The sequence below is a fragment of the Podarcis muralis genome, chromosome 9, assembly GCF_964188315.1.
Source record: "Podarcis muralis chromosome 9, rPodMur119.hap1.1, whole genome shotgun sequence".
NCBI lineage: Eukaryota > Metazoa > Chordata > Lepidosauria > Squamata > Lacertidae > Podarcis > Podarcis muralis.
This window is the reverse complement of record NC_135663.1, coordinates 27060126-27083578: the sequence shown is the minus strand read 5'-3', so window position 1 is coordinate 27083578 and position 23453 is coordinate 27060126. Positions and strand designations below refer to the sequence as shown.

General features: G+C 42.4%; 1 protein-coding gene across 3 annotated transcripts in view; it reads left to right on the top strand.

The window, feature by feature from the left end:
• The first annotated feature begins 286 nt into the window (after positions 1-286).
• Positions 287-23453, top strand: part of NDST4 (N-deacetylase and N-sulfotransferase 4) — a 133381-nt gene continuing 110214 nt past the window's right edge. For 2 of the 3 annotated variants that reach the window (XM_028743691.2, XM_028743692.2), the window contains exon 1: positions 287-840. Coding sequence is in view for 1 of the 3 variants with exons in the window: in XM_028743695.2 (XP_028599528.2) it covers positions 808-840 (33 nt within the window). In the remaining 2 variants the exon portion in view is untranslated. The remainder of the gene's footprint in view (positions 841-23453) is intronic. The other variant, XM_028743695.2, reaches the window with a different exon arrangement.

The window sequence follows — 23453 nt, the reverse complement described above, 5'->3', positions numbered from 1 at the left end:
GGGAAATCACTCTTCAAACTTTTTTCCTAAACCCCCCCCCCCCATTTCTCTGTGATTTTCTTTTCACAGCTTTGGCTGCAGGTGTCAAAAAGCATCCAGTGGCATTTCCACTCCTGGATTTAATTTGGCCAGGTTTATAAAGGAGGTGGCCCAACTGTACAATGACAGATTATGCAAATCCTCCAGGAGCAGCTAATCAATCACTAGGGTGTGAGCGGAATGCAGCTGATCTCTGAATTAGCTTCTGCTGGAATGTGTTTGTGTGTAACCCCACACTGTCTGAATGACATCACAACAGCTTCTAGTCCTTGAAAACCTTGAGGATGATTAGCTGAAGGAATTGGCTGCTTCTGCCAATCATAATCCTCCAAAGCCGCCTTTATAGTTCTGTAGACATGAGCGGAGAGGGAGGGAGAAAGAGAAGAGCACAGCTAGGAAAGAGGCAGAGCAGCAGCAGCAGCAGCAGCAGCTGGTATTCGGGTGATTAAGTAGTTCTCATTGCCTCTTTGCTGTTCGGTGACTGCTCCCTGGTGTAATTCCTATGTCCGAAAAGGAAGCGGCATTTTAACGGTGTGCTGAACAGAGGTTTGAATCATTCCAGCTGGCTGCTTATTCCGAAAAGGACTGTGTGTGTATAAATAAAATGTGACTGTTCCAAAGGAATCCAGCGGACAGGGAGCAGAGCAGAAGGAGTCTTCCCGGGATACTATTCAAGCAGTGGGTATGATATTTGCAAGAAAAAGGACAACTCCTGCATTGCCGGGAACTGGATGAAGACGTCTCAACACCAGACTCTCCTTTCCCCTCATGGACCGTTACTTGAAAATAAATTATCTCTGGGTAAGTTGCGCCATACTTTGCACAGAGCATGGGCTTCAGATGAGTTTTGTGTGTATTTACTTGTAAACATATGGTGTGCATGTGTACATATGGAATAACTGTATGTATATACATAATTTTGTAGTATATATGAAGCCTGGTGGAATGGAGGAAATCGCCAAAAAACACACCCACTATTCACAAAATCTAACGTGGGGAAACTGGGGAGCAGAACCAAACAAACCCAAATGCTTTTCAGTCAGGTTTCAAAGCTGAAGTATTCCGATCCACTAGGCATAACTGTGGTGATTGCTGATGGATGTCTGTCTCGAGGTTAGAAGGGTAGAATAAGTTAGCAGCAAATTAGAAAACGGTGGGAAGTGGGATGGGAGGAAGGAAGTTGAGAATCTTAGTCTGGACTTGCACTTCATGCTCTTTGCCCCGCACTTTTTGACCGAAGAGACTACTATTAAAAGCCTGGCAAGGAAGGCAGATCCAAAGGTTATGATTATCTGGGATGATCCTTAAACTGAACCATTTAAAGCTCTTCCCTTGATAACTAATCTGTGAGGAAGGCAGCCCAGGCAAATTTGTTCTGTTCCACTGATTTTGTAGTTGAACAACATCTGTCCGGGACATTTAAGAGAGACTGATTGTTCTGCGTTTGCGACTACCAATTGCTTAAGTATGGGAGAAAACGGGGGCCGGGGGCGGGAGTGCAATGAGACTGGAAGAGAAAGTGCCTTCTGCTCTAGAGTTACAGCAAGAAAAACAGGGCATCCTAGCTGCTTTATCTTCTGGCTCCCAGTCACACTGCTGCCAGGAAGAAGTACTCAAAACAGCCATTCCTAGAAGTGATTCATACTCTTCACATAAGCCAGAAGTGAAAGCAGCTACAGCCACTTGTGTTATATGTTTCCCATACAACCTGCTTCTATGCCCCTTAATATACACTGCCTTAGAAGTGTAGAGTCCAAGCAAAGTAATATTTTATTCCTGGATCCTGCTGCTCATGCAGTCTGCGCCTGTGCATGTTTACTTAGAAGTAAATGTTGAATGGTGCTTGTTCCCAGGTAAGTGGACACAAGACTGCAGCCTTAGAACTGTCCTCTTTCAAAGACTACTTAGGAAGAAATTAATTCACAGCAGAAGATCCTGGACTCTCCAAAAGCTATACACAGAGGAAACTTTTGAATCAGGAAGACTTGTATTCAAGTCATCTGTTCAGGGCAGTGTGTAAAGCTGCCCAGGACCAATGTGTTACTTGAAAGCAGTTTCACTGATGTTAATGGAGCTCTGGTAGAGTAAAGGGGCTGATATAAGCCAAAGTCTCATGGAAGACAAGGGAAAAGTTTTGCTTGCAAATTTTCTAAATGTTGTCAGAGAAACTGTCTATTTCACAAGCTGAGCTCTCTGCAGAAATGTTAAAAGTTATCCGTCACTCTTTAAGCTTAGGGCTTCTTTGATTATCAGCACATGTGTAATGTCTTATAGTCTCCAGAAAGGCAAATGTTCACAATTCAGTGCCAACCTGGCACAGGGTGAGGGCTTTCTATAATGCTACTGAATAGTTCTCATCTGTCCCATCAGTTTGACAGAATAAAACAAAGCCTGTGAATTAGTTTTAAATATAAATAGCAATGGCTGAGTCACAGACCACTTGCTTGTCATTAACTTTGATTTCCCTCTCTACATATTTGTATATAGAGAGGGAAATCAGAGTTAATGACAAGCAAGCGGTCTGTATATAAGCTTTTTTAAAGCCCACAATTTCAACTCTGGCAACTTTGATCAGAACTTCATGGGTCTATAAACCCTGTGATAACTGCTGGGTGGTTTGACAATGGCAAGGCATCATTGTCATAATTGTCTCAGTGATCAAACTTATCATCATTCTCAGTGATCATGCCTTACTGCCGAAACGGGGCATTTCCTCCAGTTGCTAACCTTCAAAGTTGACCATACTAGATTTGTTACTCACAAGCAAAGCTGCTGTGAAATCTAGAAAGAAATGAAAAATAGCGTACTGCGCAGAACAAATTTGTTTCATAGGTTTAACACACCTACAAACACAAATTGCATATAATGTACATACCACACTTTTTAAAAAAGAAAGAAACTACATGAAATAATCCTGCATTTTGAATATATATAGACAGGCTGAAAGTCTGGGCAACAGCACAAAGCAGACTTATCTGAGAATATGTCTCCTTTAACTCAGTGGGATTTACTTCCAAGTAGACATGCCTAGAATTGCTTTGTGCATGGAATGATTAGGAAAGTGTTCTTGGTAATATAGGCTTCCTTTGGCTGACACCCAATATTCCTAAAATAATTTTCCTTTCCAGGTCAATTATAACTTAACTTCTCAAAAGTTGTCTGACAGGATGAGAAATTCAACTCAGCAAATGTTTCCAACATTACAGAGATGTCAAATCTAATGATAGCTTTCGGATTTGTCTTCTCCCTGGAATTATATTTTGAAATAGAGTTAAAAATTCAAGCAAAAACACTTATAGGAACACATATAAAAATAAAATGAGGTCAATGAAGGAATAAATAAGTCCCCTGGTTGCAATCCTTAACATATCATGCTCCTGGGATAGCTACAGGGCAAGAGCATACCCTACAGTGCCATCCTAAACCATCTACTCAGAATTAAATTCTGCTAAATTCAGTGGGGCTTATTCCAGTGTTAGTGGGGTTAGGATTGCAGCCTAAGAAACAGAGAATTGCAAAGGCTTAGTGAGCATGTTCTTTCTGACCCAATGTGAACATTTTCTAACAGCAAGTATTTACCATACCTGGTAGGTAAATTATTGACAGAGTTAGGTCAGAATCTCAGTTCCACCTGCGATTCAAGTGGCTCTCAGCAATTTGATGCTTCACTTCTCAATCCCACTTCCACAAACTGGGAGGAGGAGAACTTTTGTCCCCCGATTTGCATGAAAATCTAGTGATCTGGTGATTACTTAAATTAGTCTACAACAGTATGAATTGTCATTTAATAACCTTTTCTAAAGCAATAGATTCAAGGACTGGAATACAAACATATTTACTAGGGATATAATATTTGAATACCTAACATTTGGTGGGCTGCTTCACATATTATCATTTTCCTACATGGAAATAATCTCCTATGTAGGGAAATACAAGCTGACTGCAATATAGGAAGTATGTCATGAATAATTTTTTAGGCTGCCAGTACAGGGATTAGGTGGCTAATGCTGCTAGACTTTACACACACACACACACACACACACACACACACACACACCTATATTTGCGTAGGTAAGTAGATGGATGGATAGATAACAGAGCCCTGGGCTCCTGCTGGGTAACACAGCAGAGAGCTGAACTCCTGGGTAGCTCATTGATGCCTGGGCCATCATCTCTGATTTCCAAGTTCTGCAGAACCTCAGCTAAGAAAATGAGAATGTTAGTATCTGGCTGTGAGCCAGACTAGGCAGGTATGGCTGTTGAGAAGAATGTTTTCTGGGTTGAATTTCATTAAAACATTATGTAAAAGCACACTATTGTACCTTAGCTTTGTCTCGGAAAAGTTTCCATTTCATATTGGCAAGCGTTCCTTTTCTCCTAATGAGAAGCTAGTGTAGCTGTACTTAATAATAATTTTAAATTCCTCCTCCTATACAGTACATTGTGAAAGACATGCAGAAGAGTGTTATATCCATTTTTTAAAAAGGAAGCGCAAATGTCCTTTAATATCATTTTATAAGTGAATGGAGTTTAACCTATAAAAATGAGTGGTGTAAAAAAAGGAATATCATGCATATTAACCCAAAATCTGAGCAATTGTTAAAATACATGACTGCAGGCGATGTGTGTTAAATTGTGCCTTAGTTTGGCAAAACATTAATCTAGCACATAAAGGGTGGTATTCAACTTAGTTTTACTCAGAGAAGACCCATTGAAATGAACGACCATAACTCAGTGGTTCATTCATTTCAGTAAGTCTGCTCTGAGTAACACTGAGTTGAATGCCACCCAATATGTAAAGTTAGTCTTCCTTGGGAGTTTGCTAAGAGAACAGATGTTTACCTGTGGGCATATCCATGCAGGATCATCCTGCTCCTTCGCTTGTTTGGTCTGATGTGGTTATGTGCTGGCAATTGTTCTCTCACATTTCAGTTCACCTGCATTCTCACTTGCTTGTCTTTGGCAAGGTGGTACCTCTCAGCCACACCTGACCCATCCTCTATCCATTATATACATGTTTATTATCTGTAACATGGACTTGATCATACTGACCTGCCTTACAGAATGGCTCCAAGTATTTCTGGAGCATATAAAGAAAGTCCTAGTGAAATGGCTGGGCACAGTGTGTATAAAGGGCCTGTTTGCGTGTTCAGACCCTGAGACCTCCCCCCTAAAGAAACACATATTTGACTCAAATTTTAGTTTTGATTTTTGGCAGAATTTAGGCCGCAACTTTATTGATTACAGAAAGTGAGTGGTTGCATAGGCTATGGTTCGACTAGCTCCCTGCACCCTTGCAGGCAGCGCTGACCCAGAGCTCAATCATAGGTCAGCCAAGGGTGAACACCTGAGGTAGGCGGAAAGCCCAGGAACAGACTATGTCCACTCCCCAAATGCTCCCCTGGACTCAGGCACAGGCACAACCCCCTCTCGGGGCTTGACCAAACCAAGTTGAGTCCCTGGATTCCTTTAACGGAATACCCTTCACATAGGGATGGCGAGACCGCTCCCCCATCCCTACCACCTGAACCAGTGCCTATCTGCAACCTTACAAGTTGTGATGATTTGCTACACGGCAGGCGAAACCCAAATGGCAACAGCCAATCAGCCAAGTGGGGAAATTCCTGCCGTGCCCCTGTCCCAACGACAGACGACACATGACGGCATAGCAAGGTCAATCGCAAAATACCCTAAATACAGGAAGAGGTGGGCTCCGATGCACGAGCTGAAAGAGGAAGCTCTGGGTCACGTGCGTAGGCATATATAGGTCCTTCAATCCATTTAGACTGCACCCCATTGGCCAAATTAAACCCAGCAACGAGGGACCTACCAATCGGGTGTTGCGGCTGTCCAATATACCCACCCACAACCCAGGAGGTCAGTTGCAGGTCTCACTATGTTGCAAGACTCCACAGGATCCTCTGTTTGCAGAGATGCAGTACTTGTGCAGTGTGCACTGAAGTGTAGGTGGGTTCCCACAAAGCAAGATGCATTGACAACAGCAAGAACCTTTATTGAACTGGGCAAAAGGGGCAAAGCAACTGTTTATATACATTTCTGAAGGCCTGGGCCACTCCCACTATCAATGGGATTTGCTGTCTAAATTCCCACGCTGCGAATCATAACTCAGAGTTTAAGGGCCAATGGCAATGGCCCAAATCCTGAAATGTTCTGTGATTGGATATCATGTCTCGAATCAAAACACAGAGGCTCAGAATCCTGAGTCCAGACTCAAGCTCAGGCAAACACAGACCACTGAATACATAACATGCAGAGACTCTCACATACATCCCGAAGGATCCTAGTGAGTGAGTGCTGGACCACTCAATAACATGAACGGAACAAGCCCTCACCACAAAATTGCCTCCCCCCCCCCCATTCCCAAGGAGCATATGGCAACAATGCAGTTTTACAGGAGTCAGGAAAGGAATGCAGGGCTGCCTGATTTCTGCCTCATGTGACATAAGATATTGAATCAAAGCTTCTCCTCTCTGCCTAACTAGTCTCATTCTCTGTTCTGTTTCATGCTCACAATGGTGTGTGCTTGAATATTGGGTCATGCATAAAGCAGTATCTTGGAAAAGGAGGTACCATATTGCATTGGGCTTTGTGCAAATATCCCTCCATGTGGAACATGCTGTCTGCAGTGACCCTAACGTTCCCCTAATGTGCTATTTGTATTTGCTGTGATGTTTTAGGGCCAATGACCAGAGCCCCATTTGACAGAATGAGCAGAAGGACCTTCAAAAACTGCACGGATGGCATACCACACTTTGAAGTATTCACATTTCAATTTAAATAGGTGGGGATCAAGCCATCACGGGTAGATTCACATTATGCATTTAAAACATATTCAACATTTAAAGCCCATAACTTCCACAAAGGATCTTGGGTATGGTTGTTTTCCCTTCACAAAACAGCCATGTCCAGCAACCTTGACAAACGACAGTTCCCAGCATTCTTTGGGGAAAGTCATGTGCTTTTAATGTGTGTTGAACATCCTCTTAATGTACAGTGTGGATCTGCCCTTAGCCCAGTGTCTAAAACTACCTACCTGCACCACTGAACATTTTAGAAGGCTTGGCAGGTTTTCCCATGAGTGCATCAAAAAGCAAAAGAATAACTTTTTCTTTTCCTGATCATATTTTGCCATCTCCTCGACCCCATCTCAATATGACTAACGGTGAGCGGTGGTTACATCTACAGTTTTCTTGTCTTGTTAAAAATGGTCCCAAAGTGTTCCTGACTATTAATATTATATGACGCCAAATTCGTCTGAATAGCCTGAGGGCCATCTTCAGGGTGTTCCACCTGAGGCTGCTTCCCATTCTGCCTTTCTTGCAGCACATCATTAGAGATGGCTCAGATCCAGAGATTTTTGAGACCAACCTGTTTCTTCTCCACTTCCTGAGAAAAAGGCTGGACGTAGAAAGCAGAACCTAAGTTGGGAAGTGAAAGGGTACAGAAAGACACAATGGGAAAATACGGTAGGTCAACAAGCATTCCAAGTTCAGGAAATAGTAGATGGTCATGAAAACACCTCCTTCTCTGAACTGTAAATCTGGAGAAGACGGTTTTTTACCCATCTTTTTAAGGGGAGCTGATGTACAGGTTGTTTTCAGAAGAGGTATTGGCTGCTCTGGGAGTCTTCTTTCTGTCAACCTTCCTTATGAATGCACAAGTATACATAACATAATATGTGAATTAGACACGTGTGGATTCTGTCTGTAGCATTTTTTCAAGCTCCCATGATCACAGAAATCTTTGTCAGTGGTTGTTGTTGTTGTTGTTTAGTCGTTTAGTCGTGTCCGACTCTTCATGACCCCATGGACCAGAGCACGCCAGGCACTTCTGTCCTCCACTGCCTCCCGCAGTTTGGTCAAACTCATGCTGGTAGCTTCAAGAACACCACCCAACCATCTCGTCCTCTGTCGTCCCCTTCTCCTTGTGCCCTCCATCTTTCCCAACATCAGGGTCTTTTCCAGGGAGTCTTCTCTTCTCATGAGGTGGCCAAAGTACTGGAGCCTCAGCTTCATGATCTGTCCTTCCAGTGAGCACTCAGGGCTGATTTCCTTAAGAATGGATGCGTTTGATCTTCTTGCAGTCCATGGGATTCTCAAGAGTCTCCTCCAGCACCATAATTCAAAGGCATCAATTATTCGGCAATCAGCCTTCTTTATGGTTGTCAGTGGTACACCAGCTATATTCATGTGTATATTCCAGTTCACGTAGAATAAGGGTGGGGAACATTTTTTACTCAGGATTTCTGACAGGGCTCTCTCCTAGCCCTTCCTGGAGATGCTAAGGGTTGAACTTGGGACGTTCTGCATGCACAGCAGATGCTTTACCACTGAGCTACAACCCTTTCCATAGGCTGTCCCTCTCTGCTTCTTCACATTTTCAGTGGTGCCATCAGGGCTAAACTTTGGGACAGGCGTCCAGGGCCCCACTTAGCAGAACAAGCAGAAAAGTTCATAATGCAGAAGATTGTGCAGCAATAAAACTGCTCGTGTGGTTGGGGGACTGTGGATGGGGGACTGTGTGTTGAGATTCCTGCATTGCAGGGGTTTGGACTAGATGACCATTGGGGTTCCTTCCAACTCTATGATTCTTTTATTCTAAGTTTTAATATAGGATCGTCTGTACCATATTTGTGTTGCTAGTGATGTTTAGGAATGCAGTTTCAGCCTGATGAACACTGACAGTTTGGCAGATGTTAGCGGCACTAAGATGAAGATGCAACATGTAAGCCTTACTGGGCTCTGCTCTGCTCACAAGTTCCAGCCCCCATTCCTTGTGAGATAATAGCTGGAATAGAGGGAAGGCTACTCTGACAATGTGGTGTACTTTTACCTTTGAATCTTGGGGCATTCAGGGCTGCTCAGTAGGAACCAACTTCAGCAAGTGGGGGGAAGGAAGGCTGTGCAATATACATGCTTTGTTTGCATGCAGTTTAGTGTTCATAATACAGATTGACCTGTGTGTTGCGGCTAGGGAAATCGGTCTAAAGTGCAAAGCGACAAGTGAAGTGTTGTTTTTGCAGTTTTCACAAATCCTGATAGACAAGGAGATGGAGAACAAAGCATCAGCTCTTGAATGCCACGGAATGTGTGAAGGAGAACATTTGGCATCCTTTAATAACACCCAAGAGTGTGCTGGGAAATTCAGCAGCCCAACACAATGTTGACGCACTCAGAATGCCTCTATCATTCAAGGAGTTGGAAATGTAATAGGGTGTGGTATGTGCACAAACATTGACAGCAGGAGTGTGCAGTAACCAGAAGCCTAATAGCCCATGGCCCAAAGCACAGGTTAGCAAGTGGGGATGGGGCATCCTGACTTGCATTGGCAAGATGTATCTTGTCCTGGAGGGGTAATTTAGCCATATGTCTGAGCCTCTTCTCAGCCAGTTCTCTGCAGCAAGCATTTCTTTTTAGCCCCTGGGGGACAAATACACATTCTGCTTAGTTAATTAAAAGACAGAATCCCGCATGCGAGAAACACATAGAACCCTAAAGATGGAGCAGGGCATGCAGGGCAGGACATCTCTTCCAACTCAGTGTAGGAAACCCATATGCCAAACATGTGGCTATCTTCCCTCCACCCCTCTGCTTGATGCACCTCCTAATGTTCAACTGAAATTGACCTTCCTATAATTTGAGCCCTGTTGGTGTTTAGAGTTAACATGCGGCTTGGAAGCTTAACTGAATCCCAGCTGGAGGAGCACATTTTATCCATGGATATAATCACAATGAGATTCTGGATTTGGAAAATAAGACAGAAAAATGTATTCAGGAAAATACATAGTTGATAGGAAAGATATTAGTTCTGTCTAACTAAGGGGGAGGTACAAAGAGCTATGATTGCTTTGGTTGTCTCTTCTTCCAAGGTGAGGATGAAGAGGAAGCAGGAAATGAGGTCAGCAGCACTGATGGTGTCACTGAAGGAAGGTCAATAGGTCTGCACAACTAGGACAGTCTAGGAAGGTTAGATGTTTCTCTCTCTGTACCCTTCTCATAAAGGTATGTCAGCCTACAGCCTGACTTGCACCCCAGCACTTCAATTGCACCCTTGGGATTAGTTGTTTTCCACATCTTCGCTGCCCTCCAGTGAACGTGTTCCAATCTACCAATCCAGAAGTGGTTCACCCAGTAGGGTGGAGCTGCAGTTCTATCTTCCCAGCAGCAGTGTTGCTGTTGTTTATGGGGAGAGATTAAGGGAAGGGCCAGTCATCAGCGAGGTCAGGGCTGTGCAGGTGCACCAGTGTGAATACTGGATTGGTTCCACTGGTGCATCTCCACCATCTTGAACTTGCTTCTGGCTTGCCCCTCCTACTGCTGAGAAGCCAGCATTGTGGCCTCACCCCTGCTGCTGTCTACATCCTTAAAATGTGATGTCTGAAACTGTACACAGTACTCTAGATGTGGCGTACTGTGAGGAATAGTGAGGAATAAAGCAGCATTATTACTTTGTGCAACTTGGAAACCAGGCTAGAGTTAAATGGATAAGTAAATAAACAGGCTAATGTGCCCTGCTTGATTTCTGATATAGATATTGTTGTTCTGTAGTTGTGAACAATTCCCCACCTCCCACCCATTTTTTTGATTGCCTGGTTTTAAAATTAGCAACCGGATGCACAAAACCCCCATTCATTTTAGTGAAACAAACTCTTCTGCAAGCTAGCTGGAGAGGAATAAAACAAAGGCTGAATTGTGCATCCAGGTGCTGATGTCCACTAACATCACATTGCTCTTAATCCATTGATTGACATAACTGCTTTGTGGGGGAGACTGGGGGGGGGGGGAAGGATGAAGAACTCCACATATGGAGAAGTTGTTTGGAAAAGCACAAATATCCAGAAAATGTCTCTTTGGATCCTAGCCTGTGTATATTGAAGTAAAGTTGCCAAATTTCTGCAGATTCCCTCTTTCCTGCTACGTTTCCCCCATATAAGTTACAGAGCAAGAACCGTAAGAGGTGGGAGTTTTAGGCTTTGTTGTCTGTTGAGCCTGGCAAATCTTAAATTCAGTGCTCTACATTTCCACATCAGTTTGCATTAAAAAAAAACAACCATGAAAACTCATCAGCATTTTAGTGTGAATTTATCGCAATATGCACATTTTTGCAGACTAATTTCCTCTCTTATAATGCATTACTTTACGTTCTTTCCATCAGTATATACATGTTGATGCACAATTCACCCTAGTATATTCATGTTTGTACACTTGGTTGCAGAACTGCATTGCAAAATTTGGAGAAGTGCAAATTTTGAAGAATGGCTGGGTTTTGGTTCCTGTTTTGTTTTAGAACATGCAAATTTGGTCAGTTCACCTTTAAATGCAAACGGAATCAGTTTTTCCTTCCGTCCCTAGTGTAAATTCACATATAACAGCAACGGGAAACCTGTGACCCTCTAGATTTGTTGGACTTCAACTCCCACAATCCCAGCAGGTATATAATTAGAGGTGTCTAACATGGTGTGCACTACAACTCCCATCATGCTAGGAGTAAGGACTGATTGGAGTCTAACAACATCTGAAGGGCCACCCTGACATAAAAAGTCTATGTCACCTCAAAGCATCTGCTGATGGGATGGTGGTGGCTGCAGATTTTTGGCAGTGTGGTGCCAGTGGGGTCTTACAATGGAGTAGGGTTGCCGCTTGCAGAATATCCCTGGATCCATCACTATCATTGGTGATCCAAGTGGTCCCTGTAGTGTAGAGTGCCTTTAAAAAGGCAACAATCAGCATGTGGATAACCTAATTTTAATTAAAACAAAAAAAATTCCTTCCAGTAGCACCTTAAAGACCAACTAAGTTAGTTCTTGGTATGAGCTTTCGTGTGCATGCACACTTCTTCAGATACACTGAAACAGAAGTTGCCAGATCCTTCTATATAGTGAGAAGGTGGGGAGGGGTATTACTCAGAGGAGGGTGGGGATGGGTGATTGGCAGATAGCTGTGATGAGCCTGTTGACGACTATTAACGACTGCAGTAGGTCTTACAGGGAAAAGCAAGGGGTGAGAAGGTGAAAAATGGCTTTGTCATGTATAGTGAGATAAGAATCCAATGTCTTTATTCAGGCCAGGTGTCTCCATGGTTTTAAGTTTGGTAATGATTTGCAATTCAGCAGCTTCTCTTTCCAGTCTATTTCTGAAATTCCTTTGTAGTAAAACAGCTACTTTGAGATCTTGTATAGAATGTCCTGGGAGATTGAAGTGTTCTCCTACTGGTTTCTCTGTCTTGTGATTCTTGATGTCAGATTTATGTCCGTTTATTCTTTGGCGTAAGGTTTGGCCTGTTTGTCCAATATAGAGAGCTGAAGGACACTGTTGGCATTTGATGGCATACACAATGTTAGACGATGAGCAATTAAATAGTCCAGAGATGGTGTGTGTGATGTTGTTGGGGCCAGTAATGGTGTTGTCCGGGTGTATGTGGCAGCAAAGTTGGCATCTGGGTTTATTGCAGGCTCTGGTGCCAGTGTCCGTGTTAAGTCTGGTTGTAGTATTATTGTGGGTTAGGAGTTGTTTAAGATTGGGTGGCTGTCTGTAGGCAATGAAAGGTCTTCCTCCCAGAGCTTGAGAAAGAGAACTGTCATTGTCCAGGAGAGGTTGTAGATCTCTGATGATGCGTTGTACTGTTTTAACTTGGGAGGTGTATGTGATGACTAGAGGAGTTCTGTTATTTTCTTTTTTGGGTCTGTCTTGCAGCAAGTTCTCTCTGGGTATCAGTCTGGCTCTGTTGATCTGTTGTCTAACTTCATCTGCTGGGTATTTTAGTTCTAAAAAGGTTTGCTGTAGATCTCTTAGGTGAGAGTCTCTGTCTGTAGAATTGGAACAGATACGGCTGTAACGTAGTGCCTGGCTATAAACAATGGACTGTTTGGTATGTTTGGGATGGTGGCTAGAGGCATGTAGATATGTTTGTCGGTCAGTTGGTTTACGGTATAAGGTGGTGTCTATGCGCCCATCCTGTATTTTTATAGTAGTGTCCAAAAAATGTATTTCTTGCATAGATTGATTCATTGTTAGGTTGATTGTGGGGTGAAAATCATTGAATTTCTGGTGGAAGGTGTTCAGGGTCTGTTGACCATGTGTCCAGATGATAAAAATATCATCAATGTATCGCAGGTACAAGAGAGGTTTGAGTGGGTAGGAGTTTAGGAAACGTTGTTCTAAATCTGCCATGAAGATGTTGGCATACTGTGGGGCCATGCGGGTGCCCATTGCTGTGCCGCTGATCTGAAGGAACAGGTCATCACCGAATTTGAAGTTGTTGTGGGTAAGGACAAATTGGCAGAGTTTGGTGGCAAAGTCCGCTGTGGTTTTATCTGAAATGGTGTTCCTTATAGCTTGTAAACCATCGTTGTGTGGGATGTTGGTATACAGAGATTCCACATCCATAGTAGCTAGTATAGTGTTGTTGGGAAGATTATTTAAAGATTGTATTTTCCTCAGGAAATCTGTGGTGTCACGTACATAGCTGGGAGCACTGATGGCATATGGTTTCAGAACAGTGTCCATATAACCGGAGACACCCACTGTGATAGTGCCAATACCTGAAATGATGGGGCGTCCTGGATTTCCTGGTTTGTGTATTTTAGGTAGAAGATAGAAAGTTCCTGGTCGAGGTTCTGTTGGTGTGTTGGTGAGGATCTGTTCTTGGATGTGTGGGGGTAGCTCCTTAACAATCTTGTTCAGTTCTTTTTTGTATTCTTGTGTGGGGTCTGAGTCCAATTTTATGTAAAAGGCGGTATTGGAAAGTTGTCTGTGAGCCTCCTGGATGTAGTCAGTCAACTGACTACATCCAGGAGGCTCACAGACAACTTTCCAATACCGCCTTTTACATAAAATTGGACTCAGACCCCACACAAGAATACAAAAAAGAACTGAACAAGATTGTTAAGGAGCTACCCCCACACATCCAAGAACAGATCCTCACCAACACACCAACAGAACCTCGACCAGGAACTTTCTATCTTCTACCTAAAATACACAAACCAGGAAATCCAGGACGCCCCATCATTTCAGGTATTGGCACTATCACAGTGGGTGTCTCCGGTTATATGGACACTGTTCTGAAACCATATGCCATCAGTGCTCCCAGCTATGTACGTGACACCACAGATTTCCTGAGGAAAATACAATCTTTAAATAATCTTCCCAACAACACTATACTAGCTACTATGGATGTGGAATCTCTGTATACCAACATCCCACACAACGATGGTTTACAAGCTATAAGGAACACCATTTCAGATAAAACCACAGCGGACTTTGCCACCAAACTCTGCCAATTTGTCCTTACCCACAACAACTTCAAATTCGGTGATGACCTGTTCCTTCAGATCAGCGGCACAGCAATGGGCACCCGCATGGCCCCACAGTATGCCAACATCTTCATGGCAGATTTAGAACAACGTTTCCTAAACTCCTACCCACTCAAACCTCTCTTGTACCTGCGATACATTGATGATATTTTTATCATCTGGACACATGGTCAACAGACCCTGAACACCTTCCACCAGAAATTCAATGATTTTCACCCCACAATCAACCTAACAATGAATCAATCTATGCAAGAAATACATTTTTTGGACACTACTATAAAAATACAGGATGGGCGCATAGACACCACCTTATACCGTAAACCAACTGACCGACAAACATATCTACATGCCTCTAGCCACCATCCCAAACATACCAAACAGTCCATTGTTTATAGCCAGGCACTACGTTACAGCCGTATCTGTTCCAATTCTACAGACAGAGACTCTCACCTAAGAGATCTACAGCAAACCTTTTTAGAACTAAAATACCCAGCAGATGAAGTTAGACAACAGATCAACAGAGCCAGACTGATACCCAGAGAGAACTTGCTGCAAGACAGACCCAAAAAAGAAAATAACAGAACTCCTCTAGTCATCACATACACCTCCCAAGTTAAAACAGTACAACGCATCATCAGAGATCTACAACCTCTCCTGGACAATGACAGTTCTCTTTCTCAAGCTCTGGGAGGAAGACCTTTCATTGCCTACAGACAGCCACCCAATCTTAAACAACTCCTAACCCACAATAATACTACAACCAGACTTAACACGGACACTGGCACCAGAGCCTGCAATAAACCCAGATGCCAACTTTGCTGCCACATACACCCGGACAACACCATTACTGGCCCCAACAACATCACACACACCATCTCTGGACTATTTAATTGCTCATCGTCTAACATTGTGTATGCCATCAAATGCCAACAGTGTCCTTCAGCTCTCTATATTGGACAAACAGGCCAAACCTTACGCCAAAGAATAAACGGACATAAATCTGACATCAAGAATCACAAGACAGAGAAACCAGTAGGAGAACACTTCAATCTCCCAGGACATTCTATACAAGATCTCAAAGTAGCTGTTTTACTACAAAGGAATTTCAGAAATAGACTGGAAAGAGAAGCTGCTGAATTGCAAATCATTACCAAACTTAAAACCATGGCCTGAATAAAGACATTGGATTCTTATCTCACTATACATGACAAAGCCATTTTTCACCTTCTCACCCCTTGCTTTTCCCTGTAAGACCTACTGCAGTCGTTAATAGTCGTCAACAGGCTCATCACAGCTATCTGCCAATCACCCATCCCCACCCTCCTCTGAGTAATACCCCTCCCCACCTTCTCACTATATAGAAGGATCTGGCAACTTCTGTTTCAGTGTATCTGAAGAAGTGTGCATGCACACGAAAGCTCATACCAAGAACTAACTTAGTTGGTCTTTAAGGTGCTACTGGAAGGAATTTTTTTTGTTTTGACTATGGCAGACCAACACGGCTACCCATCTGTAACTAATTTTAATTATCTGTGTTCAGAAAACCTTCTGGTTAGAGTACTGCAATGTATTATATGTGGGCCTGTCCAGAAACATCTGTCAGTACAGAATTCTGCAAACAGATTGCTAATGAGGACCAGCAGTTCAGACTTACAGCAGCAGTTCTGGCATGACTGCACTGGCTTCTAATACATTTGGGGCACAATTCAAAGTGCTGGATTTGACTTACAAGCCCATAGCTTCTGGAACATTTCTCTCTGCATAAACCTGTCTGGACCCTTAGGAAATCATTGGTGGCCATCCTCCAGCAAAAGTACAGTGAGTGGCTATAAGACAGAGGACTCCTTAATAGTGGGCCCCCAATTATGGAGCATTCTCTTCAGGGATGCTGCCTTTCATAAACATGGTCCTCTTTTCAGCACCAGTCCTTGACTGCCAAGCATTTGGTTGGTGATGTTTTCTCATCTGCTGGGTTGTTTTTAATGGTAATAATAATAATAATAATAATAATAATAATAATAATAATAATAATTAATAATAATAATAATATCTTTATTGTCATTGCCCCCTCTCGGGGACAACGAAATTACTTGGTGGGTCATACATCATGCATTTATGTGAGAAGCTGGATGTTTTAACTTTTTGGATATTTATGTATCACTGCCTTTGAATTGTCACTTTGAATATTACTGTAAGTTTACTTTGGTCATGTCGATGTAAACCTCCTTGGGTTTGAGGCAATAAATAAATAAAGCGATTTTTTATTTCTTTTAAGGTGGAAAAAGAACAGTGCATTTATTGTACCTTCTCGTTTCCATCACATAGCACCACAAAATAATTCTTCATATAACGAGTCATTGCTTGACCTAAGCTATGTTGAAAGGATTGCATAGAAATGTAATTGCAAGAGCAATCATAGCTAGAAAAAGGCAACAGGTACTGGATGTGCCACTTCTACAGCACACAGAAGTTGATGGTACATGGTGTATTCATATCCCTTCTTTAAAGATTCTCACATTTTGTAACATTGCCCTTGCCCATGTCTTGAGCATGTAAAAACCACCAAAGTAATATAAAAATGTACACATTAGAATAAATAAATAAATGTATAGGGAATTTTTCATACAGCTCTCTCTACAAATCATTGAAGTGGAAGTACATTAGTTTATCTGGTTTCAGACCTACTGAAATCAGTGGGGACTGATGACCCAGGTTTGTTTCGAAGTGCAAGAGCTCATTCAATCATTTAATAAGACTTTAGAATTCCTATTATGTAGCAATTTCTTACACCATCATGCTTATAAAGTGGTTCTCATAAAACAATATGTGGAAAATAATATTGTGCTGGAATTCAAAATGTTTTGTAAAATCCCACCCCCAAAAAAATTCTTGTGGAGGACTCTAGTATCCCACTCGGTTATTTTTTTCTAGAGAAACCAACATGGATTTCATGCATGTAATCTTTCTCTATATGCTGATTTCCATGGGATTTACTCAAAAAAGGGTGTATGACAGAACCAGACTTTGCTTTTTTTAAAAAATGGGGTTGTTGCTCCATGAACAAATTGGTCAGTTTGAAAGACAAAGAAATAATAGTCTCGGCTATCTAACACAACCAAGAGCAGAACCCAATCCAGGCCCACTGACTCTTTCTATATTCACTATCAGTGTGTTGTTGTTGTATTAATTAAAAAGAAATCCTTTTAATTTACTTTGTGTTTGTATTCAAGCAACCATTGCAAGATGCTTCAAATAGTGTCAGCATTCCAGGGGGGGGGGGGGCAGGAATGCCACAGCAGCTTTAACCCTGGAAACACAACACAGCTGAACTTTTTGTAGAAGTTCGGGAAACTTTATGCTGTAAAGGGAAATGCAATCTCTTTGCTACCATAAATGTTTAGTGGTTTGTGGAGTTTTGCATTCATGTTGCATTGGTGATATTTTTAGTGCGTCATAGACTTTTATATCCCTGCTGCCCCAACCGTTTTACAGACCACTGTAGTCATATACATAGACAGCATCTAATGGAACACTGTAAGATTCTAGTGCACCACAAAAGTGCCAGGCAGTAGAATTCATTGGCTGTTTCACACATGCGCTGAGAGCTGGAACACCTTGGTAATCATTGGCAAATCTCTTCTAAAGGAATGGCAAATTTAACCTGAGCTAGTCTTTTGAGTGCCAAAGCACATCAATGAACTTCAGTTGCTTTCCCCAACATTGTCATGAGTTTTATCTACATTCAGAAAGGCAAACAAGTCCTGAATGTGCACACAGAAAATGATGCACACTCCAAATCCGTTACTTCAAAGGCACTAGGATTTTGTTACATTGCCAGTTTAGCCAAGTGAAATCAACTAAAGAAATGTAAAAATGCATGTAATCTAAAAGGGTGGTATTCTGCTCAGTTTTACTTAGAACAGACCCATTAAAATTTATGACCACGATTTTGGCTTAGTTGAATATCAGACAAAATGCCTTCGTATTACAACCCAGGATTTAGGGAAGTTTTCACTTATTCTTTCCACATCTATACAACTCTCAGCATTTATCTCTTGTCCTGGGTCTGCAGAACAGGAGGGATACACACTCCAGGCCAGGGGACCAGGAGTCACTGGGAAGTTGTACCTGCTGCCTCCCAGAAAGACCACCATGGCAAGGAGATCAGTATGGACCCATCTATCGTCATGAACTCATTGACAGGCTCTCTTTTTAAGTGCAGTCCACACCAGGAAGCTTAAAAACACAAGACGGTGCAATACAAAACCAGAAAGTGAAATAAGGCACATTACAAAGGTTATTTTTAAAAATCTATCGACCAGAGAAGGAGCAGCTGAAGGAGCCCAGTTTCCCCCTCTCTGCCAGAAAGAACACCCTGTGTTAATGCTTGCTTTTCTCTCCCCTATCATTCCTTTTTTCCCCTTTTGTATCATGAGATCACATCCACCACATACATTTAAAAGAAATTGAAAACATATAGCTTTTCCCCAAAGATTCTTGGAGACTGTTGTTTCCTATTACAGAACTACAGTCAACAAGCTACAGTTCCTAAGATGCTTTCAATGTGTTTTTATTGTGCTTTAAATATATGGTGTGGGAAGGTTAGTCTGAGCTTGTAGTGCGTGACGTGGCCTTTTATCTCTTTACAATGCTTAGAACATTTTAAATGCAATTTGTGGTGGTGGTTATTTATCCTGTGTAACACAGTGCTGGTTGTGACTTCAGATTTACCACCTCTTCCCTGTGATACAGGAGGATCAGCTGTGGAGTGCATGGTATTAAGCTATGCACACAGCAAAAGTTAATTTATACCTCATTAATGAGGTATGATTTCTGAGAGTTTAAGTAGAAGTAGTCCTGCAAACCTGCACTTTAAGAGTAATCCACAATGGTGAAACAAGACATGTGTCTCTTGAATCTGATTTTTCTTTTTCTAAAGCAACTATAAATCAAAACACTGGAGTGTTGTAGAGAGGAGAGAAAAATGTATGGGAAAACATTTCTCTTCCTATCTCACATCCTGATTTTCTAATCAGGCTGATATAGCCAAACTGGCCACAAAGGACTAGACAACAGTGGTCTAGTAATACTATTAATTGTTCCATGTGCAGCTTAACCTTAAGTGCATATCTTCTCTATCACAATTATTCTACATTCCTTGGTGAAACATTCTATTAGGACATATTGCTGCTGGATGTTATGTGTGTGGTCCAAAACTTTGCGGGGTTCCTATGTGCACAGCGCAACTTCTTGCAATCTGAGATGGCACTCTTTCTTTTCCATGAGGTGGGGATTCCTGTCACATACCCCAAATAGTCCACAACTCTTAGGAGATAAAAGGACAGCTTCTGGTAATACAGAGCTCTGTTTGCACACCGGATCCCCTGCATGTGGGTTGAGAAGTACACATTCCCAATTCATATGCAAACCAAAACACAACGGTCTTTGAAACAAATCATGCAATGCAGTTCTCCAGCCAAATAATGTGTTCAAAAAATGTGCATATAAATATACTAAAGCCTTTTCGGCTTTGGCCCCAGCCTGGTGGAACACTCTATCACAGGAGACCAGGGCCCTGCGGGACTTGACATCCTTCCGCAGGGCCTGCAAGACGGAGCTCTTCCGCCTGGCCGTTGGTCCGGGCCCAGTTTGACCCCCCTCTATGGGAACCTGTAAGTTACCTCTTTGGCCCTCTTATCGGCTCATGTGGGACCAACATGGATAGCTGGCCCTGATGAATACTTGAGGTTCCCGACCCCTATGGTTGTAATTCATGGGCAGTCATCTAATTTTATCCTGATTCTAATTTTATGCTGTAATTTAATCAATTGCTTGATTGTGTTTTAATGTATTTGATATGTTATGTTAGCTGCCCTGAGCCTGGTCTTGGCCGGGGAGAGCGGGGTATAAATAAAAATTTACTTACATACAAATATGTGCTAGAGAAAATAACATACAAATGCATTACAATAGGGAAAATTGCTTTGCAGAAATGTCTTTATACGCAAATTGCATTAAAAAATGTAAGTAGTAAAAATTGTATTAAAATGTAGATGCAGTTTCATTAGGATTGTTTTTTAAGTCACAAAAGTGATATGGTAATGTGGAATTGAAAAATGAGAAACTGAGAGAAACCAAATGTATGAATTCCTTAATGTGTGTGTATGTGGGTATCTATTTCCCATTGCACTTATTGTTGGCTCTAATCCCATGCTCTTTGTAAACCCTGGCATATGCAAAGAGCTTGCAGGGGAAAGGAGATTTATATCATATCCCAGCAGAGGATATGTGGCATCATATGCTATCTAGTCCCAGGAGACCTGGCTACAGAGAGGTGGTTAACTGCGTTCTTGAGTACTGTATGATACAAAAGCAACGGATAAGGATAAGTAAAGAAATGAGGAGTGGGAGACAAATAAAATAAAAGAGTTATCTATCACATCGATAATATTTTTTCCCTTTTTTGCTTTTAGTTTACCATTGCTGTTCAGTCACCAGCTGTGCGCCATAAAACCCACTGAGTATGTGTGCATATTAATGCTGCTGTTTGAGCCTCTGCATTTGCATCGCCCGGCTCTTTTTATTTTTAACAGAGCTACCTTAATGTTGCATTAATGCAGGTCTCCTGGCTGAAAGAGGAAAGCAAATCATACCTCAGAAACTTGATTGTGTTGCTGGCAGCAGTACAAAAACAGCTGTAAATGTAATATATATGGACTTCACCGAAAAGCATTTGATAGTGTCTCACCAAAAAAAAAGTTACTTGCAAAATTCAATTAAATCAAATTGGCTCAGAGCAATGACTTGACACATGGTCCAAAATGTAGCCAAAACCCATTTTCAAATCCCAATGATACGCTTTAATGTATTGAGTTGTAGTATCTTGGAAACTGTCTAGGCGCTGGCCACAGTTTTGTTTCAGTATTCAGTCTGTATATTACTTAGGAGAAGAGAAGTGGTTCAGAACACAATCATTAGATTTGCAAATTCTGGAAACATGAGCATGGGCATAAAAGGGAATCGTGGGACTGGGTCCTTTTTATAATGAAAGACCCAGAGATGAAAGAATTGTGCTCTGTGCCAGATGCTGCCCATCAGCCATCGATCTCTGGCACCAAACCTTCAACAGGTTTACTGTCACAAACTACAAAACACACCCAAATACACACTTCAAATACAGTTTAGTCAATGCGAGAGCCACATGGATCCATAGCCAACCCTCTGGGAACAGCTGCTATACATGGTGGCATTCAACTAACTTTATGTTAGAGTAGACCCATTAGGCTAGATTCAACTAACTTGTTGCATGCATGGAACAAGCTTCTCTCATGCAATGGGATTGTCCTGCCTCTCCTCCACCTGAACCATGTGCTCCCAAAATTAGCTCTGGAGAGTTGGGGGAACCTGCAGAAGAAATGTAGGGGAGCAATCCTGGTGTGCAAGCAGACCTCATATCCCAGCTAACGCTACACTGAAATCCACCTACTGAAATGAATAGACATGGCTAAGTTAGGTCTATTAATTTAATGTTTCTACTCTGAGTGAAACTTTGTTGAAGACCAGCTATTACCTCTGACAAAGAGATGTGGCCTGCAGCCTTGCACTTTGCTGCCTCTCAAGAATAATTGCTATAAATGCTCATAATCGGTACAACGGTCCTTATATAATGAAACATTCACAATGGTCAAAAAAATAACAGGAAACGGAATCTATCTCCCCAACGGTCCTCATTTGTGCATCCTTCTGTCTTCGATGGCTCAACTGCATCCTCAGCCCAGCTTGAGAAGATAAGCATTGAGAATCTGAGACAGGGAAGACTGAGCTGCCTCCCGAAGACAAAGTCCAGCAACTGGAGGAACGTGTAGCTACGCTCCAAAGAATTAGAGAGCTGGAGCTCTTCTAGGAAGCAACAGAGAACACCGTCTCCACCAAGGAGAAGACAGGGGACACCCCTGAGAAGGAGGCTAGTTCACCAACACAGGTGCCAGATATATGGAGAAACGTGACTCAAAGAAGTAGGAGGCCCAGGGTTCGCTCTGATTGTTTAGAAATACACAATCGCTTTGAAGTCCTCTCCCCTAGCATGGAAGACGAAGAACAGACTCCATTTGAGGATCTCTCCCTCATTACAGTCGATCAGGTATATGAAGACGAGCAGCAAAGTCAGTCCTCAGGGAATGTGCAGGCGACCTTGGAACGGACAGCTCACGGAAGAACCCCGACCAAACCTAAGAGGAGGCATGTAGTGGTGATAGGGGATTCCCTAGTGAGGGGAACAGAAGCAGTGATCTGTGGGCCTGACAAGATGTCTCGGGAGGTGTGCTGTCTCCCCAGGGCTAAGATCCAAGATGTAACTGAACGACTGCAAGGAATCATAAAACCCACTGACAAATACCCCCTCCTCTTGGTTCATGTGGGAACCAATGACACTGCAAGCAATAGCCTCCAGAAGATCAAAAGAGACTACGAGGCTCTGGGCAGTAAATTGAAGCAATTAAATGCACAAATTGTCATCTCATCTGTCCTCTTAGTTGAACGACGTGGCCCAGGGAGAGAGGGAAAAATAGTGGAAGTGAACAGCTGGCTTCACAAATGGTGTAAACAGGAACAGTTTGGATTCTTAGATCACGGACTGCAGTTTCTTGAAGATGGACTTCTGGCAAGCGATGGGCTGCACCTCACAACGGTTGGGAGGAATGTTTTTGCCAAAAATCTCAAAAACCTCATCAGAAGGGCTTTAAACTGACTACTGTGGGGGAGGGAGACAGTGCTCCTGAAGGTAGGAGTCTATCAATTGATGAAGATGATCATCCAAATGTCATAGACCAAATGGAGCAAACAGCACGCAGACCTAGTGGTGGGAGCAAAAAATCCTTAAATAAGAGACATGGGGGAATGATTAATGGACTTCAATGTCTGTACACTAATGCGCAAAGCATGGGAAATAAACAAGATGAGCTTGAGCTCTTGGTACAGCAAACTAAATATGACATAATAGGCATCACTGAAACCTGGTGGGATAAGTCCCACGATTGGAATGTAATAATGGAGGGATACAATCTATTTCAGAGAAACAGACCAG